At 45.5% G+C, this 19595-nt stretch overlaps 1 protein-coding gene across 3 annotated transcripts in view; it reads right to left on the reverse strand.

The window, feature by feature from the left end:
• Positions 1–548: 548 nt before the first annotated feature.
• Positions 549–19595, reverse strand: part of MYO18B (myosin XVIIIB) — a 289444-nt gene continuing 270397 nt past the window's right edge. For 2 of the 3 annotated variants that reach the window (XM_017853159.1, XM_017853151.1), the window contains exons 42-43: positions 3861–5100; positions 549–750 (exon numbers count right to left, since the gene is read on the reverse strand). In XM_017853159.1, coding sequence (XP_017708648.1) covers positions 3873–5100 — 1228 coding nt within the window. In that variant the 3' untranslated portion in view covers positions 549–750; positions 3861–3872. The remainder of the gene's footprint in view (positions 751–3860; positions 5101–19595) is intronic. The other variant, XM_017853143.1, reaches the window with a different exon arrangement.

A 19595-nucleotide genomic window follows, 5' to 3' on the forward strand; every position in this document is an offset into this window, starting at 1 on the left:
GAATTTAAATAAAGGCAGCATTTGCTACCTAAATGTGGGCACACATATGCTAGCTTCGCCTTGGTAAAAAGGGAATAAATTCAAGGTTCTTGAATGTTGATGTGGGTGCACATTTGTAGGATGCATATATATCAGTGTGTCACATGCATTCACGGTGTGTGGGCTCATTTGTTCTTTGGCTCATTCATTCATTCATCATTTATCAGTTTTTTGAATGCTTGTACACACTTATAAATACACAGGATAGAGAAATGAATTGGCAAAGGAATATGATAGACAAGCATGGGGATTAAGGGAGCATGGAGGGGGAGCATTTGTTTCTGTTTGATATATCAGGGAAGACTTCCTGGAAGAAATGAGCTGAAACTGGCCAGGTGAAGAGGAGGAAGAAGGTCATGGCATGTAGACATGTAGGAAGAGAAATAGCAGTATATACCCCAAACTACATACAGTTTGGTTGGTTCTATTCTTTGGAACAGTCCTACCCCTATCTGCACCCCATCAACACTCTGGAATCCCCGGTAGCAAGGCCATAGAGAAGGCACAGATGCCCAGGAGTCAACACTTTATTTTGTTCGGGCCAACCACACTGGGAGTCCAGCATCCCTGCAGGATTTGCCTTTGTGGGCCCGTCTTGTCTCTTGAGGGTGGCCGTGCTGGCTGGCTTTGGCCACTGGGGAGGACTGGCCAGTCTCTCTATCTCCAAGTTATTGTAGAGTCGGGAAGTCTTCAAGGGCAACTTCAAGGAGGCTGGAAGCAAACACAGGTCAGAGGTGATATGAATGGGACAAAGGATGGGTAAGGGTTTTTTTTTTTTTTTTTTTTGGAGGCAGGGTCTCACTTTGTCACCCAGGTTAGTGTGCAGTGGTGCAATCATAGCTCACTGCAGCCTCCAACTCCCGGGCTCAAGTGATCTTCCTGCTCCAGCCTCCCGAGTAGCTAGGATTATAGGTACATGTCACCACACCCAGTTAATTTTTTATTTTTTATTTCTTGTAGAGGTGGGGTCTCACTATGTTACCCAGGTTGGTCTCAAACTCCTGGCCTCAAGTGATCCTCCTGCCTCAGCCTCCCAAAGAACTGGGATTACAGGCATGAGCCACTGTACCTGGCCAGGAAGATGGGTACATTTTGATGGAGACAATGAATGGGGTGGAGGGCCTGGAATTCTGTATACCCAGGTGGCATTACTGTAGCAACTCCACAGAAAGGGATGGCAGAGTGTAGGCAGCAAAAGGAGAACAAGCGGGGGAAAAAGTTGGGATAGATTTCCCAAAGGTCCAAAAATTCCAGAGTAACCTGGCATTTACTGCATCCATGGGGTGCCATGCTCTATTCTAGGAATCTCTCATATTCTCATGAAATCCACAGTGTTACTTTAGGTAGTTGGTATTCTTTTTTTTTTTTTTTTTTTTTTTTTTTTTGAGATGGAGTCTCGCTCTGTCGCCCAGGCTGGAGTGCAGTGGCTGGATCTCAGCTCACTGCAAACTCCGCCTCCCGGGTTTACGCCATTCTCCTGCCTCAGCCTCCCGAGTAGCTGGGACTACAGGCGCCCGCCACCTCGCCCGGCTAGTTTTTTGTATTTTTTTTAGTAGAGACGGGGTTTCACCGTGTTCACCAGGATGGTCTCGATCTCCTGACCTCATGATCCGCCCGTCTCGGCCTCCCAAAGTGCTGGGATTACAGGCTTGAGCCACCGCGCCTGGCCCAGGTAGTTGGTATTCTTATCCCTATTTTCCAACTGAGGACACAGGGGCTTGGAGAGACTGTATCATTTGCCCAGGGTCCAACGGCTAGTTACAGAGCAGAACTGAGTCTTGGGGGGTCTTGCTTGGTCCCAAAGCCCACCATGCATTTGCATTGTTGGAGGTGCTGCATTGTACAGCTGAAAAACTAGCATCCTTGGAGAAGAACCTTGCTCAGGGTAGGAAGGGGACTTGATTAAAACGGAATGGCAGAGACAAGATGTTCTGTGATGACTTCTGCTAAGGACTGTTCCCCTCATGGATGTGTGCCCTTTACTTGGCCTTTGAAACTGCTTTCTATGTCCCCGAGAGCATAATAATGTAAATGAATATCAGATCTTTACTCGGTAATTGAGAGCAGAGAGAAGGCCACGTTAAGTCAAATTAGTTTGCTCTGATATAGTCCAAGCCTGTCTCCGCGGAAGGGGCAATGGCTTTTTGATGGGCTGAGGCTGCCTCTCGAAGAAATAGAGGATGTGTGGCTCATTTGGGTCAAGGAGGCCTGGGAGTTGCAGCAGGTGCACCCTGAGAGCCATGTGCAATTGCTTGACCATCTGAGCCTTGAGCTGCAGTGAGTTCTGAGATTCAGTGACTGGGAGATTTACGAAGGCTCATAGACTCTCAGGCAGCTCTAATTTCACTCATGAAGATGCCAGGAATGTGTCCCTATGGAAAACTTTTAAAGATAAATGTAGGGATTCTAGAGCTGGAAACCCAATACTGCCCTGGTGATTCTGTACAAGTGACTTTAATCTTTCTGATCCTCAGTCTGTCAACCTGATAAATGGGAATAAATAATATTCACCACCACTTGGGGATATCAGGAGTACTAAATGACTGTCTGATGTGTCCACTCAATAAATGTAAGCCTTGGTTAGCAATGAATTCCTCTTCTTTTTTTTTTTTTTTTTTTTTGAGAGGGAGTCTTGCTCTGTCGCCCAGGCTTGAGTGCAGTGGCGAGATCTCGGCTCACTGCAAGCTCCACCTCCCAGGTTCATGCCATTCTCCTGCCTCAGCCTCCCCAGTAGCTGGGACTACAGGCGCCCGCCACCACGCCCTATTTTTTTGTATTCTTAGTGGAGACGAGGTTTCACCATGTTAGCCAGGATGGTCTCAATCTCCTGATCTCGTGATCTGCCCACCTCAGCCTCCCAAAGTGCTGGGATTACAGGCGTGAGCCACTGCGCCCGGCCTGAATTCCTTTTCTTACCTTGACTCCAGATGAGTGACAGGATGAGTGCTAGGAGTGGGAGGAAGGGCAGCGAGTAGCTACTTCTCCTGCATTGTTGCTCTGTGATTTTTGTACTTGTTCCCTCCCCCCTCAACCTAGGGCCTATTTCTCTCCATATGTAATGCAAGTGGACTCCACTATTCTAAAAGTCTCTTCCAACTTGGCCCTTTGCATGTCTGCGATCCCACCACGGATCTCCCGTCATTATGTGGACAGAATGCCATCGCAGCTCCTTCAACCCCAGGTGGAATGACATTAAGAAAAGAAAATGATAGTAGGGCGAGGAAACTTTAAACATCTGGCACCTTCTTCTTCTTCTTTTTTTTCCTGAGACAGAGTTTTGCTCCTGCTGCCCAGGCTGGAGTGCAGTGGTGGCACCCTTAGCTCACTGCAACCTTCGCCTCACCAGTTCAAGCAATTCTCCTGCCTCAGCCTCCTGAGTAGCTGGGATTACAGGCGCCAGCCAAGACACCCAGCTAATTTTTTGTATTTTTAGTAGAGATAAGGTCTCACCCTGTTGGTCAGTCTGGTCTCGAACTCCTGACCTTAGGTGATCTACCCACCTCGGCCTCCCAAAGTGCTGGGATTACAGGCTTGAGCTACCACGCCCAGCCACATCCGGCACCTTCTTTAGCGTCATCCCACAGGAACCTCTTACGTTCTGATGTGTCTGCATTTCAAAGTACAAGGAAAGAGAGGTACCCAGCAGAGGGTTCCTGAAAAGCTTTGCATCCAGCAACACATGACTTCAGCTAAAACTTCTAAAAATCTTGATCTCTAAAGAAATCAGTTGTGGCAGTAAGGACAGTAGGGGCACCTGCTCTCCCCAAGGCTGCAAGGTGAACTCTCATTCCCCAAGAACAGCCCCAGCCTGTTGCTTTTACCTGAACTGGTGCCTACTTCTGGAGATATTTTTTCATTATGCTTGTAACATCATCGTCTTTCCTCCCCGCCCCTGGCTCTCTGTGCTCGGGGGACGTTCCCTCACCACCGTCACCCGCAAGTCGTTGGATTCCTGGTCGACTTTTGATGCTGTCAGCACTTTTGAAGGACACGATGGAGCTGGAGGATGAGGACGAGTCGGACAGGTGAGCAGGATCCTCCTTGGGCTCCGGGCTCTTTTTCAAAATGGTCTTGATCCCCGAGAGAAAGGAACGGTCAGCCTCTTCCGTCTCAAAGTGGACGCTTGAACGCTGTGAACCGTCTTGCCCATCTTTGGCTGCTCCGGCCAAGGATGTAGGCATCTGGGGCTTCCGGATAGCTGGGAGAAAGTCATCGAAGTCCACTTTGGTCTTGCGTTCGTAGTCGAGGCTTGGGAGTTTCCAGCTGAAGGGGTCACTGCCTAGAGGTTCCTCCATCAGGTGGGCGAACTGGCGGTTCTGGAAAACGAGCGGCTCCTTTCCAAGGTCTGGACAGCCCGCATCGTCCACAGAGGACTCCAAACACCGCCTCCGAGGACGCAGTGTGGGTGACAACAGCATGTCCCTGGGTGTGGTCGGGGAGCTCAGTTTTCTCCCCATGCTCGGTCTGGATTCTAAGAGGGACTCGCAGGAACTGAATCGGGTCTTCGCCTTCTCAGGGAGTAGGGTCGTGCCCCCAACACCATCTGAAGAGATGCATTTGAGGCTGGTGGACCTCAAGAGACCACCAGCGGCCCCTTCGATTTCCAGGGGTGACTTTGCCCCAACCCTCAATGAGAGGTTTCCCTCGTCACTGCCAGCCCTGCCCCTCCTTAGTGTGGAAGCCCCAGTCGTCAGGTAAATGGGGAGAGTGGGCCAGTCCTCCAGGCCCAGCGTGGACCCCTGGCCTCTCTGGGCTCTCTTCCTCCGGAGCCCTTCCACGAACTCCGAGAGGGCTGCTGAAGGACTGGGCAGCTTTTCCCTCGACAGAGGGGATGTATTTGTACTCCGAGAAGCCAGGGGAGAGGACGCAGCTTCTAATCTCTCTGCGGACTTTCTCTGGACGGCAAGCCCTTCGCCGTCCCCAAAATGACAGTACTTTTGCCGGCGGACGAAGTGAGGAGAAACAGGTTTGTTTCCCGAGGTCTTGCTGTGGACATCTGTGGACCAGGCTCTGCTCAGTGCTGATTGGGTCCTCTCAGCGTCCCCAGCCTCCTCATTTATCCTGTGCCAAGAAGAAAAATGCAGTCTGTAGAAATTGTGCAATTCATACAATTTGTGCAATCGGTGTGAGAGCCCCTAAGCACAGGCACTAATATTATTTTTCTTTGGAAATACCATCCCTATCGCACTCTCAAATGAACCATATGATTTAATGTGCAAATTCAAGCCATGTAAATGATTTCTTGTTGCTTTCTGAATGCAATTTCTGTCTATAATTAAACCCAGCTAAGTACATTTGAGTAGATTAAAACTGCAGCTAGGACGGATGAATTAGATTTATGGGGCATCACACCTGACATGATAGGACCTACCATCCCAGAGCTTACTATGAAATAAGTAGTTTGCTTCTTCGAGACCGGAAGGGGACATACAGTGGGTTGTTTGTTTATTTGGGGCCAAGCCCAGAGGACAGTCCCACTAAGTGGGGCTTCTGAGAGTCAAGACCCAAATACGTCTCTCCACGGGGTGCCCCATGACATCCCTGATTGTTTCATGGGGTGAGGGTGTAGGTAAAATCTTGTTCCCCCAGAAGGGAAAGACTCACATGAAATCAGCTTAAAACCAAGACTATACACAAGAGGACAGACGGTTTCTATTCTGGGACTATACCAGACGTGGCTTTTATGCAGAGGGAGTTTGTAGCAGCAGCGCCAGAAACACTTTGCCTCTGAAAAGTAGAAGCCTCACAGTGGGACCAAATTAGAGACTAAAATAAATGGCATCATTCAAAGGAGAGAGACTGGAGTCCACCAACCTTTCCTTTAATAAATAAAATCTATCTGTCCTCTCTCTAAGAGAAACGACCCCCTTCCCTCCTACCAGCAAAGTCACAATTTACTTTTTTTAAAAGTAAAAAAGTGGCCAAATGTCAGAGTTTTGGCATTGCAGATAAAGCCACTGTGGGCGCAGGCCTGAAGAGGCGCTGAGGGCAATGCATACGCGGCTTTCCAATCATGGGGTCCCTGCCTCTGAGTGCACTGCTGCTGGAACTGTAACAATCGGGACGACTGCAGGATTCGGACCTCTATGTACAAAGCGTGACTGAGATTCTGCTACAAGACTTTGGCGAAGACTTCTTGCTCACCCAGCTGGATAACACCATTTCCACTCCTGATCACACAGGACAGTTTAGGAGAAAAAGAACTGACCACAATGACCCAATGGGCTTTTGAATCTGGGAAGGAAGCCAAGCCAAGGTCCCTTGAGGTGATGCCATGGAAGGCAGGGAGGGAATGGTTGGGGCAGGAGAGCAGCGTCTTTCTCAGGGAAATAGGTGGGGGCTGAAATAGACTCAATGTTTGCCTCCCCCGAAAATTAGTATGTTGACACCTAATCCTCAATGTGATGATATTAGGAGGTGGGGCTTTTGGGAGGTGATTAGGTTACCAGGGTGGAGCCCTTGTGAATGAGATTAGTGCCCTCATAAAAGAGGCCCCAGAGGGCTCCCTCACCCCTTCCACTGTGTGAGGACACAGTGAGATGGCCATCTATGAATCAGACAACAAATGTAACTGCCAGCACCTTGACCTTAGATTTCCCAGCCTCTAGAACTATAAGAAATACATTTCTGTTGTTTATAAGCCACCCAGTCTATGGTGTTTTTGTTATAGCAGCCAGAAGAGACTGAGACAGGCACCTAGACCCTGCCTTCCTGAGTGCCCCTGAGGACAGAGCTTCAGTGATCCCACAAACCTATCTCCTCTAGGTCTGGCAGGAGCTCCCCAGGCTGGGGGCCATGGCAACAATGGGCCCAGCTAAAGGGCTTCATGAGGACAAGGCATAGAGCTGGCTGTGATCATCTGCCTCTCCTTATTCCCCATGTCAGATGGGTGGAAGAGGATTGCAGTAGTGGTCTGGTGATGGTAAGATCTGGGTGTCAAGGTGGCAATGTGGAGGAGCTACCTCCTCTCTCTCTGACCATCACCCTCACCCTCAGTCCTTCTCCTGTGTGATCAGGCTTGTTATTCCTGCCCTCTTGCTCACCCTGCTCCAGGATGCTGGTCTCCTGGGACAGGCCAAGCCCTCCCTGCTTCTGGGTTTTGCATGAGCGGTTCTACCTGGAGTACTCCTTTCACTCCCTGAACCCTAGTCATGGTGCCTTCCTCGTGGAGCAGCTGGGACAGTGAAAGAAATGCCCTTGATACTGTCTCTGGCACCTGATCACCCAAATAATGGTTAGTGGTTATGATGAATAATTTATAACCAATAATAAATGGTTATTAATCATTAATAACTAAAGGCAATCATTATTACTACTATTTAACTTCTGGATCTCCAGAACCCAACCCCACACTGGACTCAATAAAAGCCTCAATTGAAGTTCAAAGAGGGATGCACAGGCGAATGAATGGGCAGGTGACCTTCAGCTCACCATAAGAAGAAAGGTTGGTTCCCACGTGCTAAAACAAAGGCCACACGTTTGCCCAGAGCAGCGCCCTCCTTTCCTATTTCTTGCCTGTTCCCATCACAGCTGGACACGGGCTGGAAGAGGAGATAGAGGGCTCCTTTGTGATTCCCTGAAGGCGCATTTGTCAACTTCATTGCTTTGGAATCACTCCCCGAATACATGGCAGGACGGCATTCACACGCCTGTATTTTTTTTTTTTTAATTCTCTACTTTTTATTAATAAACAGCTTGGAGCTGCCAGGGGCAGTGGGCTGCCGCAGAACTGACAAAAGTCATTTCCATCCTGTCCTGGCCCTGAAAGGAGGCGGGTGTGATGAATGAGTGTCTTGGATGCTCTGTCTCATCCATTGCCTGCCACGTGAGGAGGGCAACATTGAGGGCTCCTGTCACCGCATCTCCTGGGACTCTGCCATCCTGCTCACCCTAGCTTCCACTGCCACTGCTGGCTGCAGACGCCAGGGCAGGGCATGAAAATGGAGGGTGAAGAAGTCCCAAGAGGAGGAAGAGGAGGAGGAGGAGGGAAGAGGGGCAGCCAAAAACATAGGGGGGAAAAAAAGGCATAAAAGTAGGTGGAAGGAGAATCACAGACCACAAGTCTGAACTGACAGTGTCTTGCTGACTCATTTCTGCACCTCTGGAGTTGGCACCGAGCCCAGCATGTAGTAGATGTTCAGCAAATGCTGTCAAATTCAATCAAGGTAGATGAGAAAGAAGAGGTAGTCAGGATGAGAAAAGTGAAGGGAGGGCAAAGAAATGTAGGAAGAAGAGAAGCAGGGTCAGAGCATGAAAGAAGAGGAGGCAGTTTAAACAGGAAAGAAGTTGAAATGAGATGGAGACCCAGAAGGGCGGTGGTGATGGAGAATAAGGAAGGAGACTTAGGCAAAGGCAAGAAGGAGAGAAACAACATTGCAGAGGCCTTTCTGGCTGGCAACTAAGGATCTGCCATCTTCGGCTCTGACAAAAAGGCAAGATAGGCTGGGGTCCATGGTGAAGTAACCGGCTGCCCAGAAATGGGGATCTGGAGGTCACAGTCTGAGTGCTGGTGATCAGGTACAGAGGCCATAGGTTTTGCTAGGCCCAAGCCAGGAAGGTTCCCAGCTATGCTGGCACAGGGGAAGATTCACTCGCCTTCCCTGGGGCCCTTGAGAGGCAATGCCTTCTACAAGGCATGGAAGCCAAGATGTTCCAGCACAGCCACTCAGGCCCAGCTTGGCTGTCACGGGGTCTGATGTCTTGAGATTGGAGTGAGCTGAGTCCCACCTTTCTGGAATGGTCTGGTGCCTTTGAAACCTCAGCTGGTGAGCTTAAAACAGGAATACAAGCTATGCAGTGTAGACTCCTGGTGGTGGGGCTGGAGAGGAGAAGAAGTGGGGTCAAGTGAGGACAGAGGGGAAGAGAGGGCAAGAAGGAAAGAAAGAAAGAAACTGCCCACAGCCAAGTGCTTCTTCCTGGCTTTCCCATGCAGAAATCCACCTACATCTCTGCAAGTGCTTTTTCCATTTCCTGTCTGCACCACCTCTCAAGGTATAAAGTTCCTTGCATCCACTCCTTTCTGTATAGAGACTGAAGAATTTAACCTGGATTCAGATGTTCTTTTGTAGGCTTTGGGATAAGGATCCCAAGTTCTGCTGAGTAAGGCTGGATGATCATCACCGCTCCTCTCCTAGCGCTGGACACTTCAAACACATCCTATCTGACTTCATCTGGGGACCAGTAAGAGTCATTTTTTTCTTTGTAGCTGTCTTCACAGGACCAGCTCAGTGTGGCTCAGATGGAACTCCCCATCATCATCATGATGGAGGGATGTCAGATAATCAAGATGTTACCGTGTCTGCTTCCCAGAGCCTGGGCCAGGGAGAGGGATGATGTATAGAAGGCTCTCAGAGTTACTGAGAGACAGGATAGGCAGGGGTACTGTTACTCTTCAAGAAGAGACTCCAGAAAAGCCTTGCAGACTTCTGCTGCTTGCCCTACAGTCTGTCCAAAAGGGAAAGAGCCAGAGGATAGTCCTTGAGCATCCAGCCACAAAGATGCTGGGCTGGTTCTATAACTTAGTGGATGAAATAGTCATTGGTCACAACAGCTACCCCTAACTAGATACCTACTTGCACCAGGTGCTGTGCTGGATACCAGGAATATAGGAGAGAGCAAACGGATGGTTCCTGCCCTCATAGCAACCCTGAGAGATAGGGATTATGATCTCCAGGCACAGAGAGGCTGAGTAACCTCTGCAAGCACACACAGCTGGCAACCAAGTCTGGTTTTACCACTCACTAGCCACGTGACCTGGTGACCACTGCCTAACTTCTCTAACCCTCAGCTTCCTTAGCTGAAAAATGAGGGAAACCAGATTGGCCTTGCAATGCTGTGGAGTTCAGAACTCCATGAGGGCAGGATTTTTATGCATTGTGTTCGCTGCTACCAGTGTCTATAGAACAATGTCTTAGCACACAGTAGGTGCTCAATGAATTTGTGTTGAATAAGTGAGGGAAGCACCAGGGCCCTAACACATTGTAGGTGCTCCATAAACATGTGTTGGATGCATGAGTGAATTGCCAGTCCTCAGGCACATAGTAGGTGCTCAATAAAATGTTCAAGTTATGAATCATGCTCTAGTGCTTGCCACATAGTAGGTTCCAATAAATATTGGACTGATTAAATGAATTGATGAATAAGGGTATTTATATGAAAATGCTGTAAGTATGGGTTGCTTCAAGTTATAGAAGTTTATTAGGTAAACTAGGATATGAAAACTCAGGAATACTGAAATTTCCACTCTTTCTAATCTACAAGGCAGGAAGAAAAAAAAAAAAAGCTTCAGACGCAGAGAGACCTGAGTTCAAATCCCGGCTCTGTCTATTCCAAGTCAGGTTTGTTTTTTGTTTGTTTGTTTTTGTTGTTTTGTTTGGTTTGTGATGGAGTCTTGCTCTGTTGGCCAGGCTGAAGTGCAGTGGCATGATCGTGGCTCACTGCAAACTCTGCCTCCAGGGTTCAGGTGATTCTCCTGCCTCAGCCTCCCAAGTAGCTGGGATTACAGGTGCACACCACCACACCAGGCAAATTTTTGTATTTTTAGTAGCGACAGGGTTTCACCATGTTGGTCAGGATGGTCTCAAACTCCTGACCTCAAGTGATCCACCCACCTCAGGCTCCCAAAGTGTGGGGATTACAGGCATGAACCATGGTGCCCAGGCCCCAGGTATCGTTTGAAGCCTGAACTTGTACAGGTGTAAGAGTGGGAATGACACTGCCCTAGGACCCAGGGTCTTGTTAGAAATGAGAGACGATGCGTGTCATATGCATATTCAGTATTTAAGAGTGGAAGCCATTTCTACTCCCATTACTCCCAGTACTGCCATTGAGGCAAAAGACACTACAGTTAAACTTTCATGCATTACTTATTTATCTCAAAGTTAATCCTTTGACGTAACGGTTTAACATACATTTTAAAATCTTAACACTTGTCTGATTGCTTTTCTTTAATGACCACTTTCATCAGTGCTAGAGAAGACCGCAGATTGAGGGCAGATGTTCAAGAGTAAACAATTCCCATGTATAAGCCTACTGTGAACCGCACGGAGAAGGGAAGTGGAGACTGAAGTGGTTGGTTCAGCCTCAGAACGAGTAGTGTCTGAGACAGTGTCTCCCGCTTGGACCATACCCCTTCCCCTTTCAGATTATCTTATGAATGGGGTCCCATCGTTTTATCTCTAGTGTCGACCACAGAATTAGATGCTCCATGAAAACTGGCGAAGAACAAAGAAGAAGGCACCTCTATCTGCATGTGTCATAGGCATTAGCTCATCAAGCTAAGAAGTCTCACCCCATCAACATCAGAGGTATCACCCCATCTTGCAAATGAGGAAGCTGAGGCTCACTGGTGAGAAACCATTTGCTCCAGGCCATACTGCTAAGTGGCAGGGCCTGCATTTGAACGCTGGTGGGCCAGATCTGAATCCCATTCTTCTCCTTCCACTGCATCACATACCCACCGGGCAGAAGGCTGACGGGAAACCTCAACCAGTTGAATTTACATCTACACGTACATATTTTTCAAAATCCACTGCAATGTAATGAACCAAGAAAGTCCAAGTCAAGGAGATGCTGGATTTACTGTCATTAGATTTAATCACACAGCAAAACAAGCAAAAACAAAACATAATTCCCAGGTCTGAGTGTGGTCAGAGCCTGGGCCAATTGTAGCTACAGGAAACTCAATACAGATTTAATGACACCGTGAATCATCCCCCAAAGCACGCTGTCAGCCCCCATTCTTCATCCATTCCCTGAAATTAAAGAGGAAATTAAAAACATATTGATGTTCTTTAATACTGGTGAGGCCTGAGATGGGAAACCAGATGCTCTTTGAAGATGGCCTGAAGATTTGGTAACTGAGTCCAAAATAACAACAGAGAGTCCGTAATAAAAGTTGACATGGCACCCAGGACTATGCATTATGCAGGGAATGGGAGGCACTTTTTTTTTTTTTTTTTTTTGAGACGGAGTCTCGCTGTGTCGCCCAGGCTGGAGTGCAGTGGCGCGATCTTGGCTCACTGCAAGCTCCGCCTCCCGGGTTCTCACCATTCTCCCGCCTCAGCCTCCGAGTAGCTGGGACTACAGGCGCCCGCCACCGCGCCTGGCTAGTTTTTTGTATTTTAGTAGAGACGGGGTTTCACCGTGTTAGCCAGGAGGGTCTCGATCTCCTGACCTCGTGATCCGCCCGCCTCGGCCTCCCAAAGTGCTGGGATTACAGGCTTGAGCCACCGTGCCCGGCCGGGAGGCACTTATTAAGCCACTGTGGTACACAGGTAAATACCACATCATTAGAGTTGTCATGTAATGTCTATAAAGCCTTTAGGCTTTATAGACATTACTCGAGTTTATGCTCACAACAGTCCTCTAAAGCAGATATTGTAATCTTCCCCTGTCAGAACTGAGGCTCAGAAAGAATCAGTAATTTGTCATGTCATAAGTGGGAGAACATGGATTTAAACCAAGGAGTCCTACCCCAGGCCCATGGCTCTCAACTGCTTTACTCTACTGCCCTTTATCGTCCCATTTTGTAAATGAAGAAGCTGAGGCGAAGAGAGGCAAATGGGCTTGTTGAGAAGGAGCAGAGCTGGGACTCCCACCCTGGTCTGTCTGTCTACCTATAATGTTCTGAGCACACAGCCGCAGAAGACGGGCTGCCCTCCCGTCCTGGGGAGAGCAGTGTAGGTGTTGAGTCTGGAAAAAAACAGGCAGAAGGGTCAGCAATGCAAGACATTCCAGAGAAACTGTGAAGCACAGACTATAAATGCACCAAGAGGTTGGCAAAGGAGAGAGCAGTCAGTACTGGTGCCTGGGTGTGCAGCCTTCCTTTCTTTGTTTTGAGATGGAGTTTCATTCTTGTCGCCCAGGCTGGAGTGCAATGGCTTGATCTCGGCTCACTGCAACCTCCACCTCCCAAGTTCAAGCAATTCTCCTGCCTCAGCCTCCCAAGTAGCTGGGATTACAGGCGCCCACCACCACCACAGCCAGCGAATTTTTGTATTTTTAGTAGAGACGGGGTTTTGCCATGTTGGTCAGGCTGGTCTCCAACTCCTGACCCCAAGTGATCCGCCCAGCTCAGCCTCCCAAAGTGCTGGGATTATGGGCGTGAGCAACCACGCCCGGCCATGCACAGCCTTTCTTGAGGAGGTGGGTTGAGTCAGGCTTTGGAAGAAGGGTAGGATTTCAGTGTTGACGATGGCTCGAGAAAGACACTTCAAGCAAGAGCAGAAGATTCCTCCTATCGATTCTTAGCTTATTCAATCTGCAAACCCTTGACAAGCAACGGCTGATATCTAAATTTCACAGGCCAAGGAAAATGAGGCTTAGGAAGCTCCCTCACCCCTAGCTGAGAGGGAAGTTCAAAGCAAGGAGGATGCCAAGGAAGCAGGGAAGTGAGGGGGAGGTGACATTAGTAGCAATCTGTCCCCATGATGTCCCCATGCCTGGCCACTCCTGGCATGGGGAAGAGTCAGGAAACAGATACGGTGAATATCCTACATTCCTCACAATATGGCCGTTTTTATGAGACAAGCTCGCTCTCAAGGCTTGCTTGCTATTCTCTCTGATGCTTAAGGTCAGTGCCGAGTCTTTGACAATTTTACAAACCAATCCATCGAGCTGCCCTGAGTGGACACCTGCCTCCATGCCTTCTGTGGCTCAGCAGAATTTGGCTTGACTTCACCCACACATTCTTACTGGGTACCAGGGACTAAGGTCAGTGATTTTTGCATAGAGTTGCCCATTCAAGTCACCCTTGGAACTCTACCCTCTGCAAAAAAAAAAATAATAAAATAATAAAAAAAAATAAAACAGTTAAACTGGAGCTGGGTAGTGATAAGGGGATCATTTTCATTTAAAAGAGACTGAAGAGTAATGCAAGACGTTAATAATACGAAAAATTGAACAGGCAAAAAGGGTATATGGGAGGATAATTGGGTAATATAAATATGGATAATGTTATGGATTTGTTAATTTTCCTAAGTGTGATAGTGATACGTTAGAAAATGTCCTTCTTAGAAGAAAGATGTGAAATTATTTAAGGAGAGCTGTTGTGATGTTGTCAACTTGTTTTCATAAGGGAAAGGAAGGGAAAGGAGAAGGGAGAAGAGGTAGGAGAGGAGAGGAGGGGAGGGAAGGCGGGGAGAGGAGGGGAGGGGAAGGAAGGAAGGAGGAAAGGAGGAGGGAGGGAGGGAAGGAAGGGAGGAGGAAGGGAAGAGAAGGAAGGAAGGAAGGAAGGAAGGAAGGAAGGAAGGAAAGGAAGGAAGGAAGGAAGGAAGGAGGGAGGGAGGAGGGAGAGGAAGGAGGGGAGGAGGGAGGCAGGGAGGTGAGGGAGGGAGGGGGGAAGGAATATTAGCCTAATAAGAAAGAATTAGGAGGGAGTCAGAGAGGAAGGAACTGACACTCTGCAGGTGATTCTGATAAACCATGATTCTATATTTCAAGAAAAACCAGACAAACATTTTCACTCACCCTTTAATATTCAGCCCAACTGCAGCTTTCCCCAGGAAGTCTTTCCGCCCTCTGGCCTGGGTTGGGGCCTCTCCTGGCTCCCACAGCCTCCTGTGTCCCCCTCTGTACTGTTGTTATCTATTTACTTATTTGTATCTCCCAGCAAGACTGTTAGTTTCTGGAGGAGACCAAGTCTTTCTTCTATGAATCCCCAATATCAGGAATGCCTCAAAGAAAGCTTATAGAATGGAAAGAATGAAGGAATGGAGGAGTACAAAGATGGGGGATTGTGGAACTGTGGAAAGAATGTGCAAAGGGCTGAATAATGCAGAACCCAGTATTCCCACTCACCAGTCAGTCACATCCACTTCTCCTGGCTGAAAAACAAAATTGAAAATCCACTTCCAGTACACAATCTAAAGTGAGTTCTCCATATTTCTAACACTAAGCCAAGAGCCTTGTTTCATTTCTACAGGATGTGATCAATTTCTAGAATAACAAATCGAGAGGGAGCTGCGGCCTCATCTGGTTTGAACCCCTCATTCTACACCTAGAAAAACAGAGAAGGGAATAGAACTTCCCAAGTCACACTCTGATGAGATGGTGCAAGTACTGGCTCTACAACTCGAGTCTTTTACCTTCTGCTACAATTTTCACAATGTTTTGAAGAACGTAATTCTAGATTTGCAGAGTAATTAAAATCTACTTGGCTTGTAGATTCAATTTGGATTCAACACATTTAAGCGAATTTAATGCATCCCTTCACTTTCCATGCAGAGACATTGCCTCACCAGAGTATGGTGAAATGGCAATAGTCATAGAAAATCTCAGACTAATTCATAAAAGCTCCCAGTTCCCCATGAAGATGCAGCTTTAAGTGAATGGAAATTATGCGTCCATTAATATTTCCTTGCTTCCATCCTGAATCATTTATTGAGTGTCATAATGACAGATGCTGTCAACACAGAGATGAACAGTGCTTGTCTTCAGGGAACTTACATTCTGGAGGGGGTGGTAGATTCACTAAGTTAGGACTGGAAGAAAATATGAATGAAACTTCATGTTTCCCTAGGCATAGAAAGTAAGAAAAAAAAACTTAAGTTCAGGAGTACATGTGCAGGTTTGTTCTATAGGTAAACTTGTGTCACAGGGGTTTGTTGTACAGATTATTTTGTCACCTAGGAATTAAGTCTAGTACCGACTAGTTATTTTTTTCTGATTCTCTTCCTCTTCCCACCCTCCACCCTCTGATAGGCCCCAGTGTGTGTTGTTCCCCTCTATGTGTCCATGTGCTTTCATAATTTAGCTCCCACTTATAAGTGAGATCATGTGGTATTTGGTTTTCTGTTCCTGTATTAGTTTGCTAAAGATAATGACCTCCAGCTCCATTCATGTCCCTGCAAAGGACATGATCTCATTCTTTTTTATGGCTGCATAGTATTCCATAGCATATATGTACCACATTTTCTATATCCAGTCTACCACTGATGGGCATTTAAGTTTATTCCATGTCTTTGCTATTGTGAATGGTGCTGTGATGAGCATACATATGCATGTGTCTTTATGGTAAAACAATTTATATTCCTTTGGATGTATACCCAGTAATGGGACTTCTGGGTCAAATGGTATTTCTGCTCTTGGTGTCTAAGGACTCATCATGCTGTTTTCCACAGTGGTCAAGATGGATTAAATACTTAAATGTAAAAGCCAAAACTATAAAATCTCTGGAAGACAACCTGGGCAATACCATTCTGGACATAGGAACGGGCAAAGATTTCATGATGAAGATGACAAAGGCAATTGCAACCAAAGCAAAAATTGACAAGTGGGATCAAATTAAACTAAAGAGCTTCTGTACAGCAAAAGAGACTATCAATAAGGTGAACAGACAACCTACAGAATGGGAGAAAATATTTGTAAACTATGCATGTGACAAAGGTCTAATATCCAGCATCCATAAGGAACTTAAACAAATGTACAAGAAAAAAAAAAACATTAAAAAGTGAGCAAAGGACATGAACAGACACTTTAAAAAGAAGGGATACACGTGACCAACAAGCATATGTAAAGAAGCTCAACATCACTGATTATTAGAAATGCAAAGCAAAACCACAATGAGACACCAACTCACACCAGTTAGAATGGCTATTATTAAAAAGTCAAAAAAATGGCAGGTGCTGGCAAGGTTGCAGAGAAAAAGGAATGCTTATACACTGTTGGTGGAAGTGTACATTAGAAAAAAAAAAATGTTTATTTACATAAAAGAATAAAAGCCTAGCTCAGCTCTCAGCTTCCAGATATAGTAGCTTGCATCAGAGCTACCTGGAAAGCCAGAAAAGTAGAATTCAAACTTAAGGACAGTGGAAAGCCATCAAAGCAGTCAGGACTCAAAGGCCAAATCCTGGAAAGAGGGAAATACACTGAAGGTGAACACAGTATGATGTGGCATTTCCCTGAGAGTCATTTGCTGACCTGAAAGAAGAATTAAGATGGAGAACCTATACTTCCAGATGCTATATTGGTTCAAGGATGGACACACAGAAAAGTGAACTAGAATAGGGTCTGGAGACAGACCTATGTACATAAGTTCACTTGATTTATGACAAATTCATACTGTTGTGTAATGTGGACAATATCATTTCTCTAAAACATATGTGCTAGACCAACTGGATATCTATATGGAAAAGAGTGAGCCCTACCTCACACCACAAATAAGTATCAATTCATGATGCATTGTATATCAAGATATAAAAGGTAAATCAATACAATGTCTACAAAAACTAAGAAAATATTGCATGATTTCAAAGTAGGCAAATAATTTTTCAACAATATATAAAGAGTACCAACCATAAAGGAAAACATTATAAACTGGGTTACATTAAAATTAAGAACTTTGCTTATAAAAATAAACCATTAAGAGAGTGAAAAAGGCAAGTGACTGAGTGGAAGAAAACCCACATACCTTATAAAGGGCATGCATTTAGAATACATAAAGAACTACAGATCAATACAAAAGAGACGGATAACCAAAGAAGAATAAAAATAATGGACAAAAGACTTTCTCAGACACTTCATTAAAGAGGATATTTGAAGGAAGATATAAGCATATAAAAAGGTTTATTTACCAGGGATATGTGAGTGAAGACCAAAATTTGAAACTACTAATACCTATTAGAATAGCTAATTTTTTTAGTAACAAAACCAGGCGTTGGCAAGGATTTAGAGCAACCAGAACATTCATTCACTGATGATGGTTACATAAATTGGAATAACTGTTTTGACAGTATTTACCAAAGCTGAAAAAACACCTAGCAATTCTACTGCTGAGTATATGCCCAACAGAAATCTGTATATTCATGCAACAAAAGATGTGTATAAGATTGTTCACAGTAATACTACTCATAATCATGGGAAACCATAAACAACTTAATTGTCTATTAATAATAGAATTAATTATTACTCTATGTTCACACATGGCATATTATTGACTACGGTTTCTCAGTGGTGGTATAATTGCCATTTTGGACCCGATAATTCTATGTGGCCTGTCCTGTGCATTGTAAGATATTTGGCAACATCGCTGAACTCTACCCATTAGATGCCAGTAGCATGAGATAGTCAAAAATGTCTCCAGACATTGCCAGTTGTCCCCTGTTGAGGTGGGTAGTGGTGCAGAAGTGCCTCCAGTTGAGAACCACTGTTACAGACTATAGAGCAATGAAAATAAATGAATTACTGCTACATGCAACAGTGTGGAGGCATCTTGAAAACATAGTATTGAAAGAAAGAGGCCAGACACAAAAGAGGACATATTGGATGCTTCCATTTACACAGTTCAAAAAGGGGCATATCTAATATACAGTGTTAGAAGTCAGGATGGTGGGTATCTTTGAGGAAGGAGGAGGTGATGGCTTGAATGAGCACAAGGAAGTTGTAGGGGCACTGTAATGGTCCAGTGTGGATTTTGTTAGTAATTACAAATGAACTACGCATGACCAATTTTTTGAAAATTTCCTCAAGACCCACTTTTCTGTATACATATTTCAATGGTAAATTTGTGTAACAAAACCTTAGCTTAATCAGAGAATCACAGATTTTAAAAGAGTGTTCTGAACCATCAATGATGTATCCAAATAGTTTTCTACAAACTTGCAGCTTAGGTGAGTCTCAAATTTTCTAAAAGGTCCACAGACCTACCATCCAAGACCTGGAGTTCCAGACAGGAAACAGGCTTCCTTCCTATAAATACTTGTCTAGGATTTGGGTCCTACGGATAAATCCGGTGCCTACATTCAGACTTCACCTGGTTTCACTTGCTCAGGCCTTTGGTCCATGGTTAATATGTTTGCATTGAATATTTCTGTGCATTCAGTTTCAACATCTTTTCCACTAATCTTCCTAATACTAATAAAACTGAAAATACTCCTTATGTCCTAGTAAGACATAAAACCATATTCATGAGAGGCCCATTCATTAAGTGTTTCCAGGATGGATTAAAATTATCCTGAGCTCCAGTTCTAAGAATGCAGAGACCAGTAAATAAATGTATTATTGAAATAAGATTAGCATCAGATGCTTAACCCACTTTGGGAATAAGCTGTTTTTAAAGCTAAGTACTATTTATTCACATATCTATAATTAATGAACTAATTACAAACGAGTCTTATCTACTCATTTAAGCAGCCCTCACATGACCCATTTTTGGCTTCCTGTCTGTAGTAGAGTAATTGCCCTTCTTTGAAAGTAACACAACTTTTTTTTTTAAAGACAATATAGTGTAATTTAGACCTTTTTACTTATTCAAACCAGTCTTATCCCAAATAAAAACAAACAGGGGTGGTGGTAGGGTCTGCATCTTTCTTTTTAAATGAAGAACTGCAAGCCAAAAGTTTGGGGCTGCAAATGTTTACAGAAAGCAAATTTTCCCCTGCAAAAAGGAAAAGTTGTAATGCCATCTTTTAGCCAAACGAAAAGCAGTTGTGTTAAATCGTCACCAAAGCAAATGATACATACAACAGTAATTAGCAAAGATTACACAGTAATTAAAATCACGATGATTATGTGAGTGAGAATAATTTATACAATAATCTCCATGCTCACATTGCAAT

Source organism: Rhinopithecus bieti, unplaced genomic scaffold (genome assembly GCF_001698545.2).
Source record: "Rhinopithecus bieti isolate Rb0 unplaced genomic scaffold, ASM169854v2 scaffold_2314, whole genome shotgun sequence".
Classification (NCBI taxonomy): domain Eukaryota; kingdom Metazoa; phylum Chordata; class Mammalia; order Primates; family Cercopithecidae; genus Rhinopithecus; species Rhinopithecus bieti.